At 40.8% G+C, this 14943-nt stretch overlaps 1 protein-coding gene across 1 annotated transcript in view; it reads left to right on the forward strand.

Annotated features, from left to right (window-relative positions):
- Positions 1-7877: 7877 nt before the first annotated feature.
- Positions 7878-14943, forward strand: part of LOC143038250 (kelch domain-containing protein 10-like) — a 28562-nt gene continuing 21496 nt past the window's right edge. The window contains exons 1-2 of the mRNA XM_076207264.1: positions 7878-8102; positions 11927-12042. Of these exons, the coding sequence (XP_076063379.1) occupies positions 8075-8102; positions 11927-12042 (144 nt within the window). The 5' untranslated portion in view covers positions 7878-8074. The remainder of the gene's footprint in view (positions 8103-11926; positions 12043-14943) is intronic.

Raw genomic sequence — 14943 nt, forward strand, 5'->3', positions numbered from 1 at the left:
TCTTTTTGTTGGTCTTTCCTCGTTTATCATCCATGGTACAAACCATCCCAGTATTTTTTCAGTTCTATATGCTAACTTTCTATCCACTCCCACTATCCCCCTCACATCCTCATTTCTCACTCTATCCATTCTCGTAACACCCACCATATTTCTCAATCACATTATTTTATATTTCTCCGTTCTGTCCCTATTAAATTCCAAGTATTGTAAGCACAATCACCCTTTCATATAATTTTCTCTTTGCATCCATCCCAAGTTACCTATTTCTCTTTTACAAAGGCGGATCATGCCGACAGGAGACCTTTTGGTCCATATCTAGGTCGGATGCGAAAAAAAATAATGATAGATAAATGAATAAATAAAAAATGTAATAATGTAATTGATAAATAAAATACATAAATAAATGCATAGGTATAGTTAAATAATAAAGAAACAGGTAAATAGTAAATAATAATAATTTGACATACAACTAATGATATATAAGAATCGAGCAAATAATAATAAACAAACAGACAAATGATAACATAACAAATAAACTAATAATATAAGATAAATGATAGTCATTACAGCATCTTGCTTAGGTGTTTATCTAAATAATTCTTAAAGCTTCGAACTGAACTACATTTCCACTCTTTTTAACCATGCCCAATTGTCTGCCCAATCACCCTCACATTTACCTCCCGTGCCACCCCATCCTTGTACACATTGAGCAACCATGGTAATATAATTCAAACCTGAGTCAGTCCCATCTTCGCATCATACCACTCACTCTCACCATTTCCAACCATAACATAAGCCCTGCAACTCTCGTAAAATCTCTTGACTATCCTCAATAGCTCTCCCACTATCCCATATATTTGCAATACCCCCCACAATGCCTTTCTGTTTAAACTGCCACTAGCCTTCTCTAAGTCCATAAAGGCCTAAAGAACATATTTACCTTTTGCCAAAAACTTCTTGCAAATATGCCTTCCCACAAACATTTGATTCACGCCCCCTTTACCTTTTCTAAACCCACACTAATCCTCACCAGCTACTCCCTCTGTTCCTTTCCTAATCCTCTCGGTTGACACATTCCCCTAAGACTTTCCAATCCCGGTCGACAAACTGGCCCCTCTAAAAGACCACATACAAATTCGTTTTTTTTTTTTTGTAAAGTGGAAATACACAAGTAGTCCTCCATAAATGCTTTCCTTAGACACACATTAAAACATACTTCGCATGGCAGATTAAAATTTAAATATCTTATCAGTTCTCATAATTTTTAATGTTCATAGTACCCCATCTTTTACTCTAGCCCTTCCATTTACCTCTCTCATAATAGTAATTTTCTTTGTTTCTCCAAACACCACATTTCCATTCCTTTAAGCATTCATAAGTATCCAAAAAGCCTTTTTCTCCTCTTCACTTTCTCACTACCAGATCCACATGTACTCACAAAAAGCCAGATCGCAGCTTAGTTTCACCTTCACCCACATTCACCTTGAAGACATTCCCCTCCATTCCACTACTCCCTTTCCTATCTCATCATTCGCTGGGGGGTGTAATACAAAAACACTCTTCAAGTCTCTTTCTCCTGTGGTAACATTGCATTCATCTTTTGCACTGCGATGTGAATACTCTGTACACACACACACACACACACGCACAGACACACATTCATACACACACTAATGACCTTTCAAAGTCACTCAAAGGGGCCTCGACTTTAAAATGGATGTGGATAGTGGATAGATATTTGCTATCACCAACATGCATGTTGGATATGTCAAGCAATGTGGAATTTGGATCCATTAAGATGACTCTCACAGGGAGATGCTTGTTTACCGTTGAAGATCCAGGCCCCTGTGACGCCGTCGCTAGTGCGGCGCTCCATGGGGCCGTCAGTATTTATATCACTATTAACACCGATAATAATCTTCAGTACAACTGTTGATGACATCGTAGGATCTTATGAACAAACGAGTTTTTAGCGCTTGAAATTTTGTACACTTTCACTTCTGTTGACATCCATAGGTAAGGCATTGTAGAGACGTGAAGCACACTTCTCAAATGCTCTAAAGCACAATTCTAAATTAACTCTAGGCTCATTAAACCCATGCTGATCTCTGCTATGTCTCAATGGCATCACAGTATCCAAGTTGAAATCTTGAAGTAGGCTTCTCATATATCCTGGTTTGTCAGAATTCACAGTTTAAAAGGTAATTACACATGTTTTTAAAAACTATACGTGCCTTAAAAGGTAGCCAGTATAGGTCAATTAGTACAGGTGTGATACTTTCATGCGGGGGCAAACCTTTGATCGGCCTTGCAGCTCTATTCATGACAAGTTGTGGTTTTTAGCAAATAATTAGGGAAGCCATGATACAGTGAATTACAGTAATCCAACTTAATGATCACATGATTATAAACAATGATCTTCATGGTTTTCTCCTCTAAGTATTTTTTAACAAATGTTATATTCCTTAAATGGTAGCCAGCACTTGGTTAATTTGATCTTTAGATGACAAATTACAATCTAGAATTACACCTAAGTACCTAACAGGTTTTCCAACTATCATGGTCTTTTAATTGATTTGCAGAGAGGAAAAATCCAGTCTCCTGACATCATTTGTCTTTCCCACAGCAAGGCAATCGGTCTTATCTTCATTCAACTTCAATTGTTTCGAATCAATTTACTTAATTTTTTCTCTGTATTGTCAATATCACTCAGTGATAGATAAAACTGCATATCATCTGCATACAACTTGTAATCAACTTCATGTCTTCTAAGTAAATTTGCAAGACCAATAGTATATATATAGAATCAAACTGGACCCAAAATACTTCCTTGGGGTACCCCTAATAATGATTTCCTCATATAATTTTTTTTCTTATTTGCACACAGTACATTCTGTTCCTGAAGCAACAGCCTATGCTGCACAGTATCAAATGATGCACTCAAGTCCAGTAAGATCAAACACCACACTTACACTCATCCTTTAGTATAAGTAATTCATTCACCACAGAACATAGAGTTATTTCTGATAAGTGAAGTCTTCTATAAGCTGAGTGTTTATCTGGTAAGGCTTGTACTGATTCAAGATGCTCTATTAACTGATTGAGGACTACATTTTCCAGCATTTTCGAATAGTATGTTAAATTTGATACCGGCCTAAAGGAGCTCAAACATTGAGGATCAAGCTTTCCATTGACAATGGGTCTAACGATCACTGTTTTCTCACTTTCAGGAAATATATTACACCGAATACTTGCATTAGCCATCTCAGTCAGAGTATCTAATAATCACCGAAGTTAACACTTCCGCTAACATCTCGTATTGGTGGAGGATCATTATCACAATACGTCGGCTTCGCTTTATGTACCAAGGTAAAACCAAGGTCTAAATAGTAAAACGAATACTATAAGGTACGTTGAGCATCCCCCTCCGCGCACCTCCACCGTGACGTCATAGGAAATCCAGAGGGGGAGAGTGAGAGGTGAAAGAAAATGTAAACTTTAAAGAAAACCATCTGTATGTATGGTAGACTTTAAAATTACACTATGATGTTCACATAATACTGAAATTACTCAGTGTCACTTTCTTATCCTCAAATTATCAGTATCTGAGATATGACCGCCAGAAAACTTATATAAATGTTTTCCATGCTTTCACATTAGGTGGATTATATTAATATGACGAGTTATTAGATGGGATGACATGTCAAGCGTGGATTTTATATGTAGACCTTTATCTCCACCAAGCTCAGTTATGTTGTAACCGGATTCTTTAGTCTGTTTATTTGCAATTGAATGAAAATTTCAGGAAATGTTGCTAATAAATAGTTACTTTCAAAATGACCGCTGCATACATATCCAGATGACCGAGTATTGTGTGTGCCACATAATTCAATCCATTTCTTAAGTTCTCTATCTTTGGGTAGTGAAAAGAAATGTATATTTTTATCATCTTTCAGTTTAACGGCATTGCACTTCTGCACTATACAAACTGTTGGCATTTTTATATGTTATTTGTCTGCCTTAGCTACCCCTTTAATCCGAAGCTGGAGCTTCGCTCCACACACTGGTGTGTGAGTGACTGACAGCTCTCGACCCGCGGAACCCTGGTCTCAATATTTCCGTTGACGTCATCATCTACCTGCGCAGTGGAGAGGTTTTCTGGCTCTCCCTCACCCCCCCGCTAACGTACCTTATAGTATTCGTTTTACATTGTTATGTACGATGGCTTTCACAGTAGCCTTATTAACACAGCGAAAACACGATAACTTAGTGACAGAGTCTGGCCCTAGCGTTTCTGAGACAGAAATACTGATATGATAATTTTTAAAGCTATTGATAATATTCTCAGTTTTCTTGTCAAAATAACCAAGGAACAAATTAGGCAGAACTTCGTCAGAAAACCCATCGGGCAACTTATTATTTTGTTTATATCCAGTTAAACCATCAAGTATTCCATTAAGTTTGCTGATATTTTATTTCACTTCCATCCCTTTCTTTCGATAGTATTTACGTTTCCTCTTCACCATCAACCGATTTTCTGTTTTCCTCGCTTCACGATATGCCATTCTCATTTCTTCAGTCCTGTGACGACGACACAATCTTTCCCTTGACTTTTTAACTTGTTTTGCTCTCGATATTGCACCATTAAACCAAGGTGCATGCTCTTTAATAATAACTTCCTTTTCAATAATAGGGCAACAATCATTATAATTTTTCGTAGCAGTAGTGTTGTATAAGGTGACAAGACATGTCACACACCTCTCATAGTACGTGTCATGGTCGCAAGTCTCAGATAATTTTAATTAAAGAGAGCTCATTAGTTATGGAATCTATCAGCAATTTTGGTTGAAAATTCCTCTTCAATCGAAACATTATCTTTTTCTTGTGAAGTTGCTTCTTCCTATATGATATCTCAAAGATAATCATTTTATGAACTGGTGATATACAACACATATCATCAACACACAGCCCTTGAACAAGATCATTATCAATATCACAGAACACTGAGTCCAGTAAGATGTAGTAATATTCACTTTGTTGATCAGATTAAAAGAATAAATAATTTCAATGAAGGCTGTGACAAATGCATTCTCAGTCATCAACCCATATATTAAAATTAACACAAATAATTAGTTTTGCACTGACCATATCCACTGTTTCCAAGTATAACCTAAATATGATTTATGAAATTTTTGGCTTGAAGGCCAAGCGCCGGAGCCGGTAATATGATCTAAATACATCAATAAACCCATTAATTGCAGAAGTTGGAGGTTGATGCTGTAATGTCTGCCATTCATTTTATATTATTTGTTTGTTTGTTATTATATGTATGTTTATTATTTGCTTAATTTTCATCTATTATTATTTATCTGCCAATTTATTATTATCTACTATTTACCTGTTTGTTTATCATTTAACTACACCTATGCATTTATTTATCTTATTTATCATTATTTATATTATTATAATTTTTTTTATTTATTTATCATTATTATAGCGTTTTCGTATCTGACCTAATTATGGACCAAAAGGTCTCCTGTCGGCATGCTCCTCCGTTGTAATCCATGTAAATTTCCTTCCATTAATTCCACAACTCACTTGCATAATCTCAAAAGTATTCCATCTCTCACATTTCTTCTTAGTAATTTTCTTGAACGAATTTGAAAGGAAAATACGAACACCACCACCCCTTCTATCTTCCCTTGGAACATGCAGAAATATATGCGTCCCAGGTAACATTTCTCTAATCTTGGCATTATCACTATCACTTAACCATGTTTCTGTCAATACTAAGATATCAAAGTCCTGTTCTTTAATAATCTCATGAATATCAAAAGTCTTATTCCCAACTGATTGGATATATATCAAGTCACATTTAATATTTGAGACTTGTGTATTAATAGCCATGATAAGTCATGTTACGAACTCTTTCTAATTCACCTTGAAATACTGGGCAACAGGAATTCATTACTGTACTGTATGATTCACATCAGTTAATACATTACATCTCAGTATTGGTATAGTTCTTTGACCAGGCCCGAACACCTGCCCCTTTGCCCTGTGCCCCAAAAGTGCCCTTCAGAAAAATATGTAAAAATTAATGAAAAATGATTTCTCACAGGCTTTTTCCATTTTCTTACCATTCAGAAATTATACTGTGGAAAATGGTGTTGCACCCTACCGGATAGTTGCCAAATACGAATAATACAAAAGAGTGAAGTGCCCAATTTCCAGTCCAAAGCACCTGCCCCTTGCAATGTCTGTGCACATTACTGTCTTTGACTTATGGTTTCCTCGGTAGTTACATGTTCAACTGGTTCTAATTTCTTTAACCGCCTCATTTCTTATCTCACCATTTTCGAAATTTATGACAATGCTACCGTTCTCAGTAAATCTTGAATCATCAATTTGAATTTGTATAGCTCAACTTCCACTTTCAATCCTGATGCCTTCTTTGTTTTGCCTGTCGCCCTCACCAAATCAGATTTCTCTTCCTTTTCCTTTTCACAATCTGTCCACGGACCTTGAAACTGCTGATTATTTGGTGAATCTGCAAACGCTGACTCAGCAGGTAGAGATTCAGCCACAACATTCAATTTTGATTGCATCGCATCAAATTGATATTTAAATTAATTTTTAACCTCAGAAGTTCTTTACAAACATCTTCCTTGATCGCATCTACTTTCTTAACGAATTCACTTGTCAATTTCGCCTTGTTTGTGTTCACTTTATTTTTGGGTTTCACTCCAATTAGAAATGCACATTTCAAAGGTGCCCATTTTGGGCACAATTTAAAACCAATCCATTCTGTCTTATCATCCGAAATCGCATGACAGATGTAACAGAGTCAGCAGCCCCTGCTATAATGTAAAGGCAACATGCAACAAGAAATGTATCTGCTGCACTTCTACAGATTGTGCTTTATACATACAGCAAAAACTGGTCAGATATATCACGTGTTTGCAACCCACTTCGGGAACCACTGCACAACAGAAAGGTGGTGCAGTGTTTCTTTGTTATGCCTGTCACAATTTTATTAACCAATTAATTTATTCATTCATCTATCTAAAATATTCATTTACATATTCATTTTTATTTATCTATTTATTTGTTTATTTTTTCTGTCTAGACCATGTACTGATGCACCAAGATAACTATACATTTCGTGTGACAGGAACATCCGATTGGATGGAAAGCCCATATCATAGGCTTTCGATGGATACAATTAAACAAATCGTAGGATCAACAGCTACGGTGAGACTTGAGGTGGAATTTCTTTGATAAGGTCCAAAATTTGTAGATAAAGTCTATCTTATTGCATTTCGAACTCCTTTATGACCGCGAGATTCATGGTTGTTTTCACGGCTCCTATAGACCAAGGTCTATATATTATAGACCTTGCTATAGACAAGCGTCCTACTGGCATGGCGTAAACTCATTTTGCGCGACCTTGACCGATAATTTAAGGTATCCAACCGTCCTGCCAATTCGTATGACATTTGTTTTTCCGACGCCGCCAATCGGATGATAGTCAGAATCAGAAAATATGCTCTGCCATGGGTGCTTACTATTTGGGTCGGGCAGAGATCAGCTGTGAAGAGCAGCAAACATGCAGGTAATGATTAACATTTTTCAAAAGGTAAACTCATGTCACCCGTGACAGTTGCGTCGACATGACGTCATGAGCCAAAACCGGTGTGCCGTTGCCTCCCAAACATCGATAATTCATTGACAGGGAAATGTACCATAATGACGAATTGATAACCTTGTACGGGGAGGGGTTGTTGCTACCACGTACCCTTGAAATCCTCACTCTGCCTCCCCGCCAAAGCAGCTCCACACGGAGACTAGGCGGGATCAGTTGAGAGCGAGCTCAACCACAAGATAGGTTCGCCTCCTTCTATCGTCGTTGTTGCTCGTGACGGTCCTCAGAGCATCCATCGACCTCACCCACCGAACGACGATTCTTCTCGTCAGGCAAGGAGCCTGGCCTCTTTTTCACTCACGGCACTCCTGACCTCCAAGGCGGGAGGAATACATAAACATAACGCACACGCACGCGCACACGCCAAGAATGGAAACTGTGGAGACCAGCATCTCAGGTAAGCTCTGTAGTCCTTTTCGATGGATGACAGTGAAATGAAGTGGAATATTTTTTTTTATTCAACAAAATCCCGAATAGTCCTTGTGAAGACAGTCTCGATCAATTATTCTTCCAGTGCAGTGAACTTGTAACCTTGTCATATCTGTGTCAGCCACTTAGCGATGCCAGTCAGCTGAAAGAACAAATCAGTTATCCAAGTCGAAATGAGGTCACTAGGAGTAGTCTTGTTTTAACTCAGTCATATATATATATATATATATATATATATATATATATATATATATATATATATATATATATATATATATATATATATATATATATAACAGGCCTGACAGGTACATACATATACCAAAAACCCTGTCCCCCTATATAAGGGGGTGGCCTAGTCAAGGCATTGTTCACTCATGTTCCCGTTGCGGCCGAAACCCTAACACTTCTCACATCTGAATAGAATCACCCGTCTTTTGACACAACAAAAAATACATCCTGTAAGGAGTCACGGTTGTACCAAGGGGCTTTCGTGTTTCTACCTCTGAACCTACTTCCTCTTCACAAAGAAACTTTGATTACTAAACTACACACACAGGTCAAACTCTAATCATGTGGCATTGCTCAACCAAATCGCTTTACTGGAGACACAGTGGCGCATGGACTGTCTGTTATTACGATCTATTAATTGCTTACCCATTCTCTGGACGTTCTGCTATCGATATCGTACGTTGGTTCTTCCTTTCTCGACTGCTTACCTGTTGCTGGGGGAAAGGAGTAGGCCTAACAGCGGCTTCACCTTGACATAAATACTGTAGACTACTTCCTCCCCCCAGTCACCTTTTATATTATTTGTCTTCCTCCTCCGCCTTCAACATGGCTACGAGCTGACAAATGGAAAGGAGACTGTCACATATATTCTCCCTTTCGTCCCGTGCAGGAAAGTGGCAGGTGTTGTTCCGACGGAGGCCAAGCTTTTATTCAGCTCATGGGGAACCCGTGGCCTTTGGTATCCTTGTTTACGGTGAGGCTTTCTCTCTCACCGATTTAGTTTTTGGTTTTGCCTCTGACGATTTCATTCAGCAGAGGGAGGAGGGATCGTGAGACTGGAGATGATTGAGGCTATCGAGATGAAATTTTCATTTTTTTTTCTATAACGTAGCAGTGCGTGATTCCTATCGACCTAAGACCTGCCTGACGAAGAACTACCAAAAATACTCGTAGATTATGTTTAATTTCGCGAACTCCTATCAGTCTTGCCAAACTAGCAATTACAACCGTAAATAAACAAATTTTGATTCATCGATTAAACTTTGATCAACAATAGAGTTCACAGTACAAGAAAAATATTTTTCATCCAATTTTGTTACCAAAGCTCTTGATTTGAATGCATTTTCTTGTAAAAAAAAAAAAAAAAAAAAAAAAAAAAAAAAAAAAAAAGGCTTCCTTTCTTGTAAAGGAAAATGACATCACGAAACGTTCTGAAACACTGCCAAACACTGCTCCACCGCTCCCCAAAGGTGAAGGGCGACCATAGGGCAACCGTCGTACGACCATGAATATGCTTTTATCCTTGTGGAGGAATTAACCCTTTCGCCACTAAGATCTAGCTCATGCGCAAACTAAGACGCAGCACAGAGCAAAGGCAGTCTTCCTGTTGCTGAATTGAAGTACACTTTGAAGTTCTTTTTCACTTGAAATGCTTCTAGGTGTGTTACCTCAGCATTTCAAATGAGAGAGAGAAGTTCAAACTGTACTTCAATTCAGCAAGAGCAAATCTGCCTTTACTCTGTGCTGTGTCACCTGCGTCTCCGTTTGCTCTTGATTTATTCAGTTCGAGGACCGCAAGCCCCCCCCCTCCCCCACCCATCTCGATGTGTTTCACATCTTATCTATCCTTGCTGCCGCCAGGTGATTTTATTCATCTGAAGGAAACCGCCTGAGCCTTCGCTACGTTTATGACCTTAAACCTTTTACCCCTTTCACTCTCCCGTGGTTCACCGTTTAACTCTCGATGTAGGGGGGCCTTGCAAACCTTAGCAACCCCAGAGTACCCATGTAAAGATAAGCTACTGCCCCAGGTATTAGTGTGTAAAAAGTAGCAACCCCAGAAATGAGTTTGTCAATATAAATCGCCCAAACAGTGACGATTAAGGTTATGTTAGGCTGTGTTAGGTTAAGCTTGTTAAGACCAGCCAAACCCCAAATGTTAGCTTGTAAAGATAAACAACCCTCCGGTACTCGGAACGTCCTCTGTGTGGGGGAGGCAGGCAATTTTAGTAGCCATCTGAGGATGGTGGCGAGGGAGACGCCAGATGATTTCGTTCAGTTGAACAGAGTCGAAATAAGGTCACCCCCCCCCCCCGGTGACCTTATTTCGACTCTGTTCAACTGAACGAAATCATCTGACGTCAGAACGAAAAAATATGCGCCAACGGGATTTCATTACAGCGTCTACCTTCCGGTAGCCATCTTTATTTCCAAGTCTTTCTCGGGAAATACCGTTGTGTTTCGCTCCTCCGAGGGACCAGAAAGGGGAGGGAGGGAGGGAGGGAGGGAGGGGGGATTGTCCCTTTACGTGTATAAGATGACATATATCTGTAACTGCATTGGCATACACCGTCTCCTGCTTTCCTGCATGAACTATTCCAGACCACATACAAGGTTGAGGTCCGCGCGGATGCTGCCAGCCCCGCAAAAAGAAAAATAATAAAAGTAAATAAAAATAAATAAATAAATATATGATGTTGGGCAGAACGCACAAAGTACGTAGGTGTCTTGAATTGGGGTTGCCCGCTGACGACATTGTCACTTATCGTTGCTCCTCCAGCAAATGTCGCTCAAGACTCAGGTGGGACACAAGGACGACTGGGTCGATTCAGAACATCGTCTGTCCTCCTCCTCCTCCTCCTCGTACTCCTCTTCGACGGAGCAGAAACCTTTAGTCTTGGCGAAGAGGATATAAATTGGTAGATTAAGTTAGGTTAGGTTTTGGTCTTCAGTTCCACTGACTCGCCCCAAGGCGGGGGGGAGAAGGAGGATCAGAAGTAAGAAGAGAATGAGGAATAAGGAAGGGAAGAAGAAGGAGAAAGGATGAGGGGGAGGAAAAGGAGGAGAAGGAGGGGGAGAAGAATGAGAAAGAGGAGGAGGAGAAGAGGGAGGAGGAGGAGGAGGAAGAGGAGGAGGAGGAGGAGGAGGAGGAGGAGGAGGAGGAGAGAAGAGGAGGAGAATGAGAGAGGAGGAGGCGAGGAGGATTGGGGCAGATGGAGGTGGAGTAGAGTGAAAGATGGAGGTGGTGCAGGTGGCGGAAGAAAGGGGAAGGGGTTACTCGTATCCAGAATCCTGATACACAACGCGGACGATGTTCATCTCCCTTCTCATTTCTTCCACATTCATCACCATCCAGCCAAGCTCTGCCAACTTCTTCTTCCCTCTCCCTTCCCTCCTCACCCACACCCTTCCCCTCTCCTCCTTTCCCTTCCCTCCTCGTCCCTCCCCCTACCCTCTTTCTCCTCCTGACTGGCCTCACAACCTCAGCAACCACCTCTCAAGGGGAATAGTATCGTTTGGTGGGTAGTTTGACCAAAAACCATCAAGTCTGTCACCGATCTGAAGAGTTTTATCGAAATCAGTTGGACGTCTTCAATGGGTCGCCCTACAGCTGAGTCAAGTTACCTGTTAACACAAGACCTTATGAATGGAGGAGATTTCAAGAGACCATAACGTCTACACTAGGCAGTTCCATGTCCCTTACTACCTGTCATCCCTATCCATAAAGTTATCTGATCTTCTCTTAATACAAATAATTTTTTCAACGCTCCTCTATCCCAGCAGGAGGAAGGGGCGTCCAACCGCCCCCAGGGCGTAGCGGCCATCGGGTCGTCTGTGACGATTCCTACATGTATGTCTACGGCGGTTACCACCCTCGTCATGGACCCTTCAGGCAGGTACGTCTAACATACACACACACCCCTTCCCACCTCTTTCATTCTCTCTTCTTCTTTTTTCTTTTTATTCTCTCTCTCTCTCTCTCTCTCTCTCTCTCTCTCTCTCTCTCTCTCTCTCTCTCTCTCTCTCTCTCTCTCTCTCTCTCTCTCTCTCTCTCTCTCTCCTGACTTGTTTTGTCTCGTTGGTCTTTTTCCGGATTATGTGTCACAACACAAGGAAGCGCCTTGGCAAATGGGGTCTATTTGCATCGAAAGTGAGAAGCGTGTTCAGTGTCACGTGTACACACCATGTGCTTGTTCGTGGCTCACGTGCCAGGCTTCTTTCAATCGCCTTGGCTCACTAAACGTTCCCTTACAACCTTGACTTTGTGAAAGGCCCAGTTGCAAAATGAGCACACAATGTCAGTCCACGATTAGGGAAGCGGAACATCGGCGACATGATGTCATGTCGATTGCGACGACAGTCCTTCAAAAGTAGATACATAAAGATAAATAAATAAGTACATACATAAATGAATAAAAACATATAAATAAATAGATAAATGACGTAACATCGGCGACATGACGTCATGTCGATTGCGACGAAAGTCCTTCAAAAATAGATACATGAAGATAAATAAGTACATACATAGATACATAAAAACATGTAGATTAATAGATAAATGAAAAAAATAATAGATAGATTAATAAATAGATAGATAAATAAAAATTGTAAGCTTAAATTTGCCCAATTACTGGTGTCGACTTGGCTAAGTGCATGCACACTGCTTGCGAGGGTTTCAGTATTTCCAACGCGTACGTGCCAACTATACACATTTTCTATGTATACGTTCAATGCAAGGCCAGGAGCCTAACCCCCTCCCCCCCGAATGACAATGCACTGAATACCCACTTGGCACACAGCCTCAAACGTTAACGTTGACCTAGCAGTCAGCCAATCACAAGGCTCTATCTACTGGTGGGATTCAGTTAAGCACAATGGCTAATGGGAAGCTCCGATTCGAGAATGCAATCAGCAGAGATGCGCATCAGCAAACCTAAGGTAGCTACATCATCGCAAGCAGCTCTTGGAGAAGTTTGCAGGAGTGACGTGGCATATACTGGCGCAGTCGTGCTTTTAGGGAGAGGCTTTTGTTTAGCAGTGGTCTACGAACGGCCGTGTAACTGGCCATGACTTCCGCGTGCAGGTAAATCATGTGGAGACGAATCGAATAGCCTGGCGGTGACCATAATAGAAAGAGAAGTACTCTTACTGTGAAAACGGTTCCTAACCTGAATAAAATAATTTGATAATGTCTGAAGGAAAATCCACGAAAATTCTTTTCGTCCCTCAAAGTAGAAGTTCGATTTAGCGAACTAATAACACCAAGGGAGAATTCGTTAAACAAAAATTCCGTTAAATCGGGTGTTCGTTATCGACGCCCTACTTAGAAATTTTCCGTTACATCGAGAATCTTTCCGTTAAATACCAGTGACCATTAGCATAAGATGACGGAAAACCGCTCAATTTAGCGATCATGTTTCCGTTCAACCGTCCCATTCCGTTGTTGGTTTTGTATTCCTTCCAAAGACTGTGTGAAACGGCCTTGCTGTGGATGTACTGTGTCTTGCTGCATTGTTTCTGACCCAGGGCAGTGGGCGGGATACAGGGGTGACCCGTCATCCATGAGGAGCTAAGATGAGAGGGAGGAAAGGGTGGTGGGTGGGAGTGGTTGCGTGCCTTTGACTTGGCTACTTCCCTTAGTGGATGATCACGTGATGCAACAATTAACCACCCTCTTCCTACCACCTGTTCCCCCCAAATATATATATATATATATATATATATATATATATATATATATATATATATATATAAATATATATTTATATATATGTATATATATATATATATATATATATATATATATATATATATATATCTCTGGTGGCGTAATCTGAAGCGTACTGGTCTCGCATTCGCTTAGTTGTGGGTTCGAATCCCACACTCCTTTCCAATTCCCAGCAGTGACTGTTACCAGCTTCAACAGGCCATGAGCATAGGGTAGAGGTAACGGTTTCGCCAGCAGCTACTCAGCGCCTCCTGGCGTAGGCTCCTCACCACTTTTCTTTCCTTCGAAGAGGATTGCGGGATTTAGGAAAGTTAGGAAGGTTATCTTAAGTTAAGTTCGGTAGTATTTCACAGGAATTCGTACGAACCCATTTTAAGATCGCGTTTCTGGTCAGCTCAGATAACACATATTTATGTGTGTGTGTGTGATTCACCTTGGTCTTTTTTGGATCATGTGTTGGACTCGTGATCGACAGCTATTTCCCTCCCGTAGGAGAGCTCAGAGCATGTGTGTGTGTGTGTGTGTGTGTGTGTGTGTGTGTGTGTGTGTGTGTGTGTGTGTATTCACCTTGGTCTTTGGATCACGTGTTGGACTCGTGATCGACAGCTATTTCCCTCCTGGAAGAGAGCTTAGAGCTCGTATGACCAATCTATGGGTAATGCTATGACCTTACACACACACGCACCCCGAACTCCTCGCCCACGAGAGTCGGAGTAACGACCCGAAGCGCAGCGATACCGAAATAATTTCGGCCCTGGGCAGGATTCGAACCAGGTACAGCCGCACCTCCGTGCTGGCAGTCCAGTACTCTATCAACCGCGCCACCGAGTCGTGTGTGTGTGTGTGTGTGTGTGTGTGTGTGTGTGTGTGTGTGTGTGTGTGTGTGTGTGTGTGTGTGTGTGTGTGTGTGTGTGTGTGCGAGCATCCGCCTGACCTTCGGCTGAAGGAAAGCAAGAAGGCGACTTCTGACGCAGAGGGCAGAACCTTAGGGCTCAGGCGTCCCAGGACTGCTGAAGGAAACTTTGTGGAGTTCTAAGCCAGCTCGAGAGAAATGGAAGATGAAGAATAC

Source organism: Oratosquilla oratoria, chromosome 24 (genome assembly GCF_046742065.1).
Source record: "Oratosquilla oratoria isolate Oo_2021 chromosome 24, ASM4674206v1, whole genome shotgun sequence".
NCBI lineage: Eukaryota > Metazoa > Arthropoda > Malacostraca > Stomatopoda > Squillidae > Oratosquilla > Oratosquilla oratoria.